Genomic DNA, 13,634 nt, shown 5'->3' with positions numbered 1-13,634 from the left:
TGCACTAATGCAAGAACACCTATCGAAACAAAAATTTTGAAAAAAGGCGCAATTGAGCATTAATAGTGTGTATAAATAATGAATAGGTTCTCTTTTAACGGCTTTCACACCGTTTTCTTGCAAAATTGCAAAATTTTGATTGTAATTTTAACTTTTGCCAATAAGTGTAGTTTTATTTGTAGTCGTGTGACAAATTCTGGATAATGACCGGTCTTTCGCCTTCTATGAGAGCTTAAACGGACCTACACTAGGTAGACCTACTGGTCCGAAACTAATTCGTTTCACGACTGTGAATTTAATTGTTTTAAGGAAATGTCACTGTTTTTTGATCGTTTGCGGCTTTAATATTCTTTATCTCTTATTTCTTTTTATATATTGCTTAAGTTGGTCAAAGGTATCTTGCATAATTTTCCGCATAATGTTTTCATACTTAAACTAAGGGATTTCTGGCTTTGAATCTACGTGCTTTTATAAAGTTTTATGATTTAGGACTTTGCCCGAAATTGAATTTAAAATTTTGTTGTCTTATAACAATAGCAAACTAAATTCAAAACAAATTGGCATTGAACTCAGGCCCCTCTAAATAATTGTATATTAATCTATATATATATATATATATATATATATATATATATATATATATTTATATATATATATATATATATATATATATATAAATATATAATTTTATATATATATATATATATATATATATATATATAGTTAATAGCTGAGGTTTTTAATGACTAGAACTCTGAATTTTTCATTTTGTTCATTGTTTTTCAGTATTTGTTGTTTTATTGGTCGTAGGAGATCATCTGCATAATGAAAACGTCTCATTGTCTGCATCTGGGGTTATAAAAAAACTGATTCCAGTTGATCCTATTAAACATTTATAGTCCTTTTCGTTTATTTTTCCGTTTTGGCTCTTTTTTCTAATTGTTGCCTAGTCTCATCAAGAGCAGATTCTAAATCTTGTTGAGTGAATTAGAATTTATTTTGTTCAACATAGTTCTTTTGTGGTGCTATTTTGATTTAAATAAGTTCTTTCTTTGAAAAATAATCATTGATTTTTGGTCGTAATTACTGTTTGGTGTTTTAAAACCCATACTAAAACGGCATTGTTTAATTAGTTGAATGGTCTGACTTAAAGCAACTTTTTTATTCGTACACCAATTATTTTCGAGATAATTTTGAATTTTTTAAAATTTTCTTTATCTTCCTCTATTGCAAAACAATGAATTAAAAATTGTAGATGAGCGTGGTTGGAACATTATGTGTAAACGCACATTAACGAGCCTCCTTATTTGACATCTTTGTTCGGTGTGTTGTTGGTTCGTAGTCAAAGCTTGTTGAAAATTTGATCATGTTCATTATTTTATCGCTAACTTTTCTAAATTTAAATTTGTTTAGTGCTAGGTTAACAAGCCAAAAATGGCGTCCACGTGGTTGCTAATTTTGCAGGATCTTGCAAGAGAATGTTAACCTGGCAAGAAAATTTCGCAAAAAAGTGGTTTATCTTGCAAGATCGTGGAAGATTAACAACCACACGGACGCCATTTTTGGCTTCTTAACCTAGCCTTAAACAAAAAAAGCGCCTAAAAACGCTGCGGAAGGCATTTCCTATCCTTGTTTTGCGACAAAAACGTGCAAGATTAAAATCCTGAATCAACTAGGGTTATTAGTTCTAAACTGGCAGTTTTGCCGGAGAAAATAGTTTCCAAATTCCTAAATTACGCCCAAGTGTGCTTCTTCAGTTTTAATAATTAACATTTTTTTGAGTTCAAAATAAATAATCTAAGCTGGAATTGAAAAAAATATACAGAATCTTGTAACAAATCAGAGACTGTAGATGGACAATCAAAGTCTAGCGAATCGTGTGACCCAAACTTTATTTCATAACTGTCTGATCAAAGGGCAAATACTCAAAATAGATCTGACTCGAGGTCAAAGTAAAAGAGACCTCAAAGTAAAGTAAAAAAGTGTTCAGATTTCAGTGCACGTTCAAATTGGGTGCATTTCTGACTACACTATTAGCCCAAATATCTGAAAAATGAAAAGCATTTTGTTTTGTAAATTAGTTGAGATGAATTTGTCCGATGCAGTGGATCTTTGTTGTTCGAACTTAAGTCGTTTTAACAAGGTACAATGGCAGCTATGTGTTACCGAAAACTGATATAAACTTCACAATTGAGAACCCTACAGACTTTTTTCCAATCACAGCTGTTTCGAGTATACAAATGGCACGCACTGGTTTGCTCTCATGGCTTATGAAACAAGTTGGAGAAAAAAAACAGTTTTGAGAAATCAGTTTACCTTGATTATTTTGTAAATATTAATTGAGTTGAATAAAAATATTGAAAGTGCGTACAACATGATAGCAGCAGCACAGTTGGCTCTGACGTCAGCATCCTCGTCTCCCATCAACTCAATCAGTCTCTTCATACTTCCCACTTCATGTGCCTTCTTCTTACCATCCAGGGGAACACTACAACACACAACATACACTTTTTGGATCTATTCTGTTTCGCCCCCCCCCCCCCCCCGTGTGTTTTACGCCCCCCAGTTACAAATTATATGTTGTTATATAGCACGTTACTAAAAAAATAGCACGTGCGCCTGGGGGCGTATAAAATATAAGACCACTAAGCTGGGGGGGGGGGGGGGGGGGGGCGAAACAGAATAGATCCCAATTTTTTTAAACAAATCCATCACCGCCAAAATAATGGTACCATTGTTGCCCGGGTCGAGAAATTTTCCGAAAATTATGTAAGAAATGCGCTGGTTTTTCAAAAAGTTCAGCACAAATACCTTACATAATAATGCGCTGAAATGTGCTGAAATGCGCTGAAACTATGTAAGAATTGCGCTGAATTTTCATCAGCATGTTAACGACGGGGTATGTTAATAATGAAAGGGCACACAAGCTTAGTCAACGAGACTTAAATGTCCCATGAGAGAACATAGCCAAGTATTACGAATGATGCGGTAAAAAGTGATCAAATTTGTGTTTTTGAGCAGATCAGCAAAAAATGAAGTTCTCGAGTTGGCCCATCTCGGATACCATGCTTAAGACCATCAATGGCTTGGTTTCATCCATTAAGGGCCACATTTCTGTGCATGATCTTCACATGCTAATTTAGACACTAAAATAGTCTTAATCATGGTACCTGTCAAGGACACGGAGACATTCGTTGCAAAACACCGGTAACTGCGGAGCATAATTATCTTCAAACGTGACGGAAGTAGTTGACTTCCCAAAAATTGTAGTAACAACAGCAAGCGAAAAAAATAAACTGAATGGCATTATTATTAATAAAGTGTTCTTATCATATGATCTAATTAACCCCCCACGCATCATAAATCAATAACAGTACCTAACTTTGATACAGAGAGAAGGATGCAAAACTAACTGCATTGCGGGCAGCGAACCCGCAACTCGAAGACTCCTATAGTCCCTGACATAACCAACTGTAATACCCACACTTCCTTTAAACTGATTTATGAAACAGCAGCAGGATTCTGCAACATTGTATTGGAGAGTAGAACAGAGTAAACTACCGGCCAAATAAAATGAGTGACAAAGAGGGGGACTCGTTTTGCGAATATGATCTTATGTCACTTGCCTCCGATGCTATGCAACGTGCTACATGTCCTTTAAAGGGGAATGATGGATGATAGTCATCCCAGTTGTTGGTTCTTCAAATATTTTTTCCTATCACCATATTCACAATGTTTCCACGCAAATTTTAACGTTGCTCGCAAAATACTGAACTTTCAGCAATTCTTGAAACCCAAAAAATGTCTCAGTTAGAGCATTATTCTTTCAAACCAAAAAATTTTCGTACAAACGTTTTCTGATAGTCAATTTATGAGTTTGGATTTTATGCATACAAATGATCCCATTTTATTGGCAGTTTAAAGAAAAAAATTAATTTGTGTTTCTTTAGGCAATTGGTGGTCACATAATTATAAAAACTGTTTTCAATACACGTACAGAAGCTGAAATAATTACGGTGACAACTTCATTCTGTATGACAATCTTTTCGGTAAAACAACAGGAGTAAAGTCTTTCGTAAAACGGACAAGTTTAAGAAATAGAACTGTGCAATTACTGTATTTTTTTGTTATGATTTGAAAATTGACTCAATTTCGGTTTGTTTTCGGTCAAAACCAGACTGTTCTGATCAGACCATTTTGGTCACACACTGGTGGCGTGGTGCGAACCAAAATACATGGTCTGGGAAACGCTTGAGTCGCACGATGTTCTGGACAATGGTCGCACTACGGTCTGATCAGAGGGCAGAGCCGCACTATAGTCTGATCAGAGGTCGCAAGAAAGTCTGGACATTGGTCACACTACGGTTTCATCAGAGACCAACGTCTGGACACAAGTCGCCCCAAAATCTGACCACAGAGCATTAACTGAACATATTCATTTGACTGCAGTTTTTTATCACTGTTTTTGGTGACTCAAAAAAAAAGTTGCAGGCACTTCAAAATGACTTTCTGTTTAATTTTTTATCAATTAGTTCTATCCTAACCTTAACAAGATATACCAAATTATTAAATTTTAAGTTGAGGAGTATATAGCTTTCAATTGAATGAATTAAACAAATAACAACGGATTATAGCATGTATTCAGGAATGGCCTGATCAGAGAGAGCGTTAGTCGCACCAAAGTCGCACAAAATGTTGGATCTCACCAGAGTCGCACAAAATATTTGGATCGCACGATAGTCTGATCAGAGGGATTTGGGACGCACGATGGTCTGATAAGAAGTCTTTTGGGTCGCACTATGGTTGCACAGTTTCTTGCGTCGCACTACGGTCTGATCAGAGGGCTTTGGGAAGCACGATGATCTGATAAGAGGGCAAAGCCTGGGAAATGGTCGGATCAGAGCAGTCTAGGGTCGCGCACCTAAACTTGGGTAATCGTTTCTCAAAGCAATTGGTGTTTCAAGTTTCGTACAAAGCTTGACAATTGAAGAGATATTGAAAGAATTCCATTTTGCAACCATAAACATATTCCGAGTAACATCGCACCATTTAAACGTAGTCAGTATCTTCCAATTTTTAGAACTTATTTGGTTAAATAAAAACGATTTCCTAAAATTGATAATTTAATACAAGTTGTCCTGTTTGTTGAAATATGATCAAATTATTTATATAAACTCAATAAATATCCTCTAGTCCAAACTAATTAACAGTCAATTCATGAGTAATGCCATACCGAAAAATTCATTAATTTTAACTTAAAAATCCATGTTCATAATCTAAGCCACGTTTAAACCTTACAACGATTGGAGTAACAAGAGCTCTTAGACCCATTTCTATGTTCACTGCAAAGCTCAATCTTTGTCAGTTTCTAACATGTCGCGCAGCAATTCCCTCTAAATGACATCGTCAAGCATGTTCGTGATGAAAATATCTCTAAAAATTTCTTTTCGCAATTGTCTAAAAAACAACAAATGTTGGCAAACTATGTGAGGATTCTGTAAAATTGTTCCACAGTTTCGCCTGTTTTTATTTTCAGGAAATAAAGATGAGGTAGTCCAAAGTTAATTTTCTAGGTAAAATGAAGTCTAGTTCAAGCATACCCCAAAATGTCTGTGTTGTCAAATCGTGAAAATCGTTGTGTGGAAATTTTTGCGTAAGAATTTGTCGTCATTCTGTCTCTAAACTGAGGCATAGTAGTGAGACACATTTTTATCTCATATTTTCCAAGGACGGTTTCCTCAAAGTATTCCGGCTTTGGTTATTTTTTGACATCTGAACTCCCATTGCAACTTCAGTTGACTGTTAAGGATTTGTCGTTCTCGATCGGAGGATTCGATTGAGTTTTCTATTGGCTCTTCATTTGCAATTCCTGGTGGATAGTTTCATTTTTTGGCCATGTTGTTAAGAGTGTGTCCAAAATGACATTTCCCGGGGCTAATAAAGCCAATTTGAGTTGTATACGTCATTTCGCGCATCTGATGGGCGGTTCTGTAGTTGAACGTTCTCAGAACGGTTCAATGAAGAGTGGTGACTTCCGAGATTTATGACGTTCTGACTGCACCATGTGGTGCGTATTAGCAGTCTTTTCGAGAAGTATCGTTTTGCGAGACAACAGGTAGATTATTGAGTGCAACAACTTTAGACGGATTTTGCTCCGCGAAATCACTTATAATTTTGTAGTAGATAAATAAATGTTTTCGTTACATTTTTAAAGCGGTATTGGCACCACGAATTACAACTATCAGAATTTAAGAATTATTCGGTTAGCGAATAATACTATATTTCGAATTAGGTTAGCGTGTCTGCTTGTCGAAATTCAGAGTTAAAGAAAGAGTCAACTGATTAATGTATTGCAGATCGAAAGAATGGGAATTTAATTATTAACAAAACTGATCCGCAGTTTGACCATAATTTAAATCACTCGACAAAATGAACACAATTAAATTAACCACGAAATTTGAAGATAGACGAAATTTGAAATCAGACAGTGTGTCATGTGAAAAACCTCACTAAAATTTGAAAAAATGAAATAAAAGGAAATGCAAATATGGAAATGAAGTTCAACATCAAATTTGGGAAACATCAACTTGAACTAAATTAAGAATTAAGATTAATCAAAATAGCTCCACTAAACAAAATCAAAATTAACTAAATTTTAACTTGAAATTAACTTCTATATCACAGTATCAATTATATGTCGGAGGTTTTAAGTTCCCACAATGAGCGAGGAGCAAATTAAATAACTGTGTAAACTAAACAGAGGAGCGATTTTGTTAGCAACTTTTTTCTTTGTTTTGATTCGAGCATTGACTGGGGAGATATAACTACGGAAAACTGCTTGATTAAGAAAATATCGACAATTGCTCAAAGGTTTGAATTAGTTTTGAAGAGATTAGAGGGACTCGAGAACGTAAATAAATGGGTGGGGGGGGGGGGGGGGCGTGTATCGGCTGCTTAACTGAACCTTGGTCTCACAAACGGCACTACATTGTAAAACAGGGCCAAGAATTATGCTTTTCTTAATGTAGATTATTAGTTTGGGAAAAAGTTAGGCCAAGAGAAGGAGCACCCACCTGAGGTCCATGATGTCTCTGGCTGCTTTTGCCCTGATGAGAGGGGAGTGGTGGGAGAGAAGGGAGTTAAACACCTCCATTCCACCTGAGAGGAGGGCGTCCTCCGTATTTACGTGCAGACAGAAATGAAGAGTGTCCAGGATAGACGACTAAACAATACATCACATTTTTTAACGGCTTGTTGCAAATAGATACATATTTTAATCAAGAGAATGTATAGAAATTAATTAATAAAATTTTCAGTTTTATCCCGGGCCGAGGTTTCACCCTTATTTCACCCCTAATTAGCGGGGATTAGGGTGTAACGCGTTTTCCACTCCTATTTATTGGGGAAAAGAGTGTAAGAGTGTAATTTGAAGAAATTACACTGTTTTTACGCTCTTCTCTCCACACTTTTTTTGCACTCTTTGCGAAGAGTGTAATTTAGGGTGGACTGATAAAAAAGTTACACTAGTTTTTCCACCATTATGCTCACAATCACTTTTTTCCCACTCTTTTTACACTCTTCAGAAAGAGTGTCATTAAGAGGGCCCCGGTTGAGGTCCAGACCCAAACTGAACTACGATCAGACCCACTCAAACACACACCCGTGTGTTCCCAGACCGAAATTACAGGGTCTGGACAGCCGTTCGAGCGCAAGGTAGTCTGGGCGATGATCTGATTTATGTCTGATCAGAGCTCAATTCGGTCTGGAAGGTCTGGTCAAAAGTGACTTCGGTCTGGAAGGTCTGATCATAGGTCACTTCGTCTGGATTTTCTGATCAGAGGCGGATTCGAGCGCACTTGAGTCTGAAGTTTTTTTTTGGCGTTTTTTTCTATTGAGTAGGTGATTATGGCTCTGCCACGAGCCAAAGAAAAAGATATCTGTTCTGACCAGAGACTCATTTGCAATCCCTCGCCTCCGATCAGAACGATCAGGACAAAAGAGTCCAACTGCTAACAAGTGGTCGGTCCCTTCATAAAAAAATAGCAACAGTAGATTCCGACGTTTCCTATAAATAACTGTCAAACTTCATCTATGGTACCGGCAAACGTAAGCAATGGCATGCAAAGTTTTAATTTAAAAATGTCTGTAGATCTTTTTTTCACAAATATGATATAAATGAGGCTAAAATTAAAACAACGAGGCGCGGTAATGAGCGCACGCACTTAATGTTCCGACCCCGCTCATCCACATTCTTAATTTAATTGGCTACCAAATGATGAAGAGATCAAAAACATATATCGTTCAATAAACAACCAATGGAATAAAACAATGCCACGTTAGAGGGCCGATGACCGTTTTTGATAGTAGAACTACTAAAAAGAACCATTAAAAAGATCAAAAAACAAACATCATTAACGACCACAACCCGATGTCTAAATTAAAAAAATCATAACAAAATCGAACTCGCGTCAGATAAAATCTATAGAAAACAGTTTAACCTATAGTTCATTAGAAAAAATATTTGACTGGTTCTCAATGCGAATGGTTAACAGGTCAACAAAAAATGAAAACATAGCAAAGAGGTGCAAAGTTAAAAAATACATTGGTATTTTTGAAAAAAAATTAACTTCACAGTTATTAATGTCATTAGATATCACCTGAAATTACTGAAATTTTCATTTATATCTCCACAAGAAGCAATTGAGACATACCAGAACCCAATCTTCAATTGCGCAAAATCTTAGAGCCAATGAGACTTACAATTATTGTTATAAACCAAACACGAAACAAAAATCCTCTAATGTGTACAAGTATATAAAAATCTCAAACATTTTATGAATTCTCGTAGTAAAAGTAGTAAAAAAGCCAAGAAACAAACGTTTGAAGCTAAAACTTACAAGGGTCAATTTATAGCTCACTACAAACGAGTTGTGACCTGTGTTTACAAAGATTGAACTACAATTTGACCAGAAAACTATTTTAAGAAATGAACAAGCTCAAAAACCCGAATTTGTTTTGGAAACAAAGATTTCCAAAAGTCAAAACAGATTTAAAATTTCAACAAAAAGCGATGAATTAAATTGCAACACCTCAGGAGGCCAATTGGGCCTACTAATAATGAGAGCACGCCGCGACAATACAAAATAACAAATACATAACAAACACAAAGAAGCCAAAACTTCAAACAATTTTACGACATTACTTTATTCAAGGCACGATACTTAAAAGATGTTATCCACAAGAACTATAAATCATCCTTTTCTCCTCATCCTAACAACAACAAGGCTTCCTTATAAAAGGACAACGTAGACGCGACAACAAAAAGAAACCCGAAAATTGAACAGTATATAAATCTGAAAAGTTTTTTTTTTGTAAATAAATGGTCGAATCAATCAGTCACAACGCAAAACGCATAACAAGGCGCAATCAAAGTGGATAAATCATCAACCGTAATTGAGACTTATAGTTAGTGTGATTGAGTTACATAATGACCAAATTGAAAGCAAAAAGGGACAGTTGAAAAAACTGTCCTAAAAAGTTTAATTTGAAGGTCATTAAAAAGAACAGCTGTAAACTGAAATCTTTATCTAGGTGGAATTATACGTCCTGGGGAAGCAATTGAGATCAATCATTATCACGTATATGGGGGACAACAACAAAAGGAAAGACAAACATAGAAAAAACAAAAAATCCACAAAATTTTGCGAGATAACTTGGTCTCAGCCCAAAAAGCAAAAACTACTCCACAAAAACAATTAAAATATACAGATACGCAATTTTCCAACGCTGTTCAAAATTCCGACTATGCTCTTCGTTCAATTAGATTTGACAACAATGTGATAATTCGAGAAGGAAACGAATAGGACTCATAAAAATTGCAAGGATGCTCAAAAATGAAAATGAATAAAAAATATTGGAATACGCGTAGTGTCAAAACAAGGAAAGCATAACTTGAATATAAAACTAATTCCAACAAAACGTTTTACTCACATGCAGTTGATAATTGCCTGTTTTTACTGAGGCTGCGACCGAAGTTGAGAGAAATAAGATAAAACAGTGGCAATGTTCAAAAACTCACCGATATTTTCTTAAAACAAATATATTCAAAGCCATAAGAGACATTAGATAAGAACTGAAAGAATTGTCTAGGTTTATCTATACCTCCTAAAAAATATTCAGCTGCCTCTTTGATTGGGGACACTAAGTCGTTGGGCTACAAAAACTGTAACAAATGAAAGCAAAACTAAAGAAGTCTATAAAATTTTTACGAAAACACATGGTCAAAGCCAAAAAATCCATGAGCTTAACTCTTAAATCATATTGTAATTTCGTTGGACATCTTTTTTTGTAAACAGTATCTGTCATTGATATAGCCCTGAATTGAGTTTCTTGTCAGTAATTTACATAAAAACATTTACATAGCGGAAATTCGTTGAAAAAAAGGTCGCGCCCCATTTCAATCTAAAAAATTTTTTATCGTAAGGATCCACGGCGAGATCAAGATCAGCCCAGATATTGCTTTGCGTCTAACAAAACATTCAGTTGTTCAAATGATTGCGAAATAGATCAATTTTTCAACAAAATTTTTAGTTTGTCAAAAAATAAAAAATGCTTTTTTTGTAATTATCGAGTTTAAATTTGCAAAAAACTTGCAAAATTATGATCCCGAAGATCATTAAGCCAGCGGGATTACAACAAGCTCCTTTCTGAGCTTAAGAAGGTCTTTACCGCAGTTTTAAGGTGTCTACTTCCAGTAAATTTAAAGCAAGTGGGCTAAAAAAAAAGCAATTGTGGTCCAATTTTTCTCGAAAAAAGTCTGATTTGTGAAAAATTTAGCATGAAATCTAGCCAAAAAAACTCGGATCGAACAACTCATTAACCCTCTTTTATCTTTAGAGATGAAATAAAAAGCAGTGCAGTTAACAATTTTTACATTTTTTTAAGCAAAATTGACAAAAATTTGGTCAAAAATACTGAAAATGTGAATAAATACAGCAATTGTTCACAAAACTTTAAACCTCGATAACTCCCTATAAAAAGCGAAAAATGAAAAAATCTTTTTAATTCCTTATTCTACGCTGGACTGGCTTTCTAATGATACCACTCACAACTCTCTATGATGGTTATATCGATCGGCCAAAATTGACTGAACAAAAAAAACCCATTTGAGTATATAGTTCCTCCCTCCCTCCCCAATAAAGTGGGGGTCGGAACAAAAAAATTGCCGAGAAGAAGCTGAAGGACTAGTCAAACCCACTCAGCAATGATCGAGCACGGCAAAAGCTCCTCGCATTCAAACTTCCCCACAGAATACTTGCTGTGACCACAATACATTAGTCAAGTTGGCAAAAGAAAATCAAGCCTTACAGAAAAAGCCGCCGAAGCCTAAAACGCCAACCCCCCATCTAATATCGGACCCAACCGTCAAGCAAAGAGGAGAACGAGCCTTAAATTGACACCGAAAAAGCCAACAAAAAGGTCAAAACCTAAAGATGTCAAGCCTACTACCCCCAAACGTCCAACGGCAGCAAAACTATTTGGGAAAATTCAAAACAAGGAGCCCTCGCCAAATCGAATAGTTTGAGTGCGTCAATCCCCCTTGCCGTCAACGCCTCAAAACCCTTCATTTTTCCGTATGGAGCCCGAATCCATACCTAGTTCAAACGCAACGGATGTCCGTAAGGTCCCAGCTGACTGACCCATGACACCGCCGTTCACCATAATCACAAGTAGTGATCCCGCCGCTTTTGTGATCACTCCACCTGATAGTCCACCTATACCCTCATGCAATCCACCAACAAAGGAACAACCGTTCGTGTCCACAAAATCTACACGTAAAATAGATAAAGCAATGGAGAAAATTCGCTGAACTAACAGCCCTTCCAAACAGTACCCCCTAAGGACCCTCCTCAATGTCGTATATCTGACGACGCAACTCCTCATACACAAGAGAATTTGGATACTCCACAAGTATTTCAAGCATCAGTTACTTTCACAGCGGACAACGCAATTCATCCCCATGCGGAACAAGCCTCGAATGACTCAAGCCAAGTGAACCAAGATCCAATCAGCATAGCAAATTTACAAGACCAAAAAATCGTAGTAGTGGAGCTAACCAATAATTCCGTAAAAAGCCCAAGCCCCCCATAACAGCTGACTTACATCAGGTTCTACTGTATCTACAATCTACGCAACTCATGCGTGCTCCCCTCCACAAGAGTTCGTATCGGACATCGACAAGACATCGCCGCACTTAACGAAATTCCGTGCGAAAGAATTATTCAGGCAGGGGAGTGTCATACAGGATATACAAGATATTCCTATCTTGTATATCCTTGTATATCTCTTGACATTGATTTTATGGATAAATAAAGTGTTACTTTTTTCCTATACTTCGGATATTCCATAAAACTGAAACCAAGAACTTATATGTATACATAAATATTTACAAAAAAATACTTATATTAATATAAACACTTTATATGATACATTATATACTCGCTGTATAGTAAATTTTGTCTTCCATTTGGATCGCAGCTGAGCTGCACGCTCTTTCCTTCTCCTGAATATTAGACAGGTTTATGGTGTGTTAAAAAGAAAAAGAAAATCTGACTAGAGTCAGACCACTGATAAAAGGCTGTCTTGCAGACGCTTAGAAATTGCTCGAACTCAGAAAATTCAAATTTTGCCAAGCACTCTATTTTGACAAGCTCTCCTGTAAACAGGGAAGAACATCCATCTTCCATATTCGGAGATATAATAGATTTATTGTCTCTTTACATAACATACTCCATCCAGACCACTCCATCCAACTTGATTACATCAGAGTCTATAAGGATTTATATTTGTTAAAACTTGAATATGAAGGTCCCCCACTCCCCATTTTCAAACTACAAACGGAATAAATTTCCTTTTGAATTGCGGAAAATCTCAAACAAAATTTTGAAGAATAAAACAGAATCTGCTTCAGCAACTTAAACTTGTACCATTCGCAGGAAACATTAATTCTCAGGTTTAGGTGCGCGACCCTAGACCACTCTGATCAGACCATTTCAGAGACTTTGCCCTCTTATCATACCGTAGTGCGACCAAAAATATTGTTCGATCATAGTGCTACCCGAAAGACTACCCGACCTACTTCAGAAGTTATTTTTATGCTTAGCCGAATATGAAACTCTTAGTTTTGATATAAAAATATTGAGAAATAGAATGCATATATTATATCTGACTTGCAAACTGTAACTGGCTGGTTACGCAAATAATTTATTTGCCAGTTCGGGAAAATGGAATAGGATGAACCTTGATCTCGTCAGTTTCGTCGTTGAGTTTTGCTACCAAAGTCGGCACCAGATTGGCATCTACCACCCCTTGTGCCCCCGAGGACACCTCAGCCACCATCTCTATCGCCTGGTGGGCAAACTTCCTCACCACGTCATTCCCATCATCAAACAGCTCTGCTATAGGACCAATCACCTCTTCCTCCAGGTACGCATTGCGACCCACCGAGTGACCTGCAATGGGTAATGGAGACTGAAAAACTCGTTCAGACTTGTCACGATATGCTTATACCTAGTGGTAATTGGACAAAGGTGCATAAGTTTCATAATGAATTCAGCACATTTCTTACCTAATAG

At 36.4% G+C, this 13,634-nt stretch overlaps 1 protein-coding gene across 1 annotated transcript; it reads right to left on the bottom strand.

Moving 5' to 3' along the window:
* Nucleotides 1-2,307: 2,307 nt before the first annotated feature.
* LOC142355526 (radial spoke head 14 homolog) lies at nt 2,308-13,530 on the bottom strand (the record flags this gene model as incomplete). Its single annotated transcript, XM_075407658.1, has 3 exons — nt 2,308-2,488; nt 7,074-7,222; nt 13,300-13,530. Coding segments are annotated over 3 exons (561 nt in total), but the record flags the coding sequence as incomplete, so codon positions are not given.
* Between the last annotated feature and the right edge of the window lie 104 nt (nt 13,531-13,634).

This window comes from Convolutriloba macropyga, unplaced genomic scaffold (genome assembly GCF_964194025.1).
Source record: "Convolutriloba macropyga unplaced genomic scaffold, txConMacr16.3 SCAFFOLD_6150, whole genome shotgun sequence".
In the NCBI taxonomy this organism is placed as follows: domain Eukaryota; kingdom Metazoa; phylum Xenacoelomorpha; order Acoela; family Convolutidae; genus Convolutriloba; species Convolutriloba macropyga.
The sequence above is the reverse complement of the archived record's forward strand: the minus strand, read 5'-3'. Positions and strand labels throughout refer to the sequence as shown.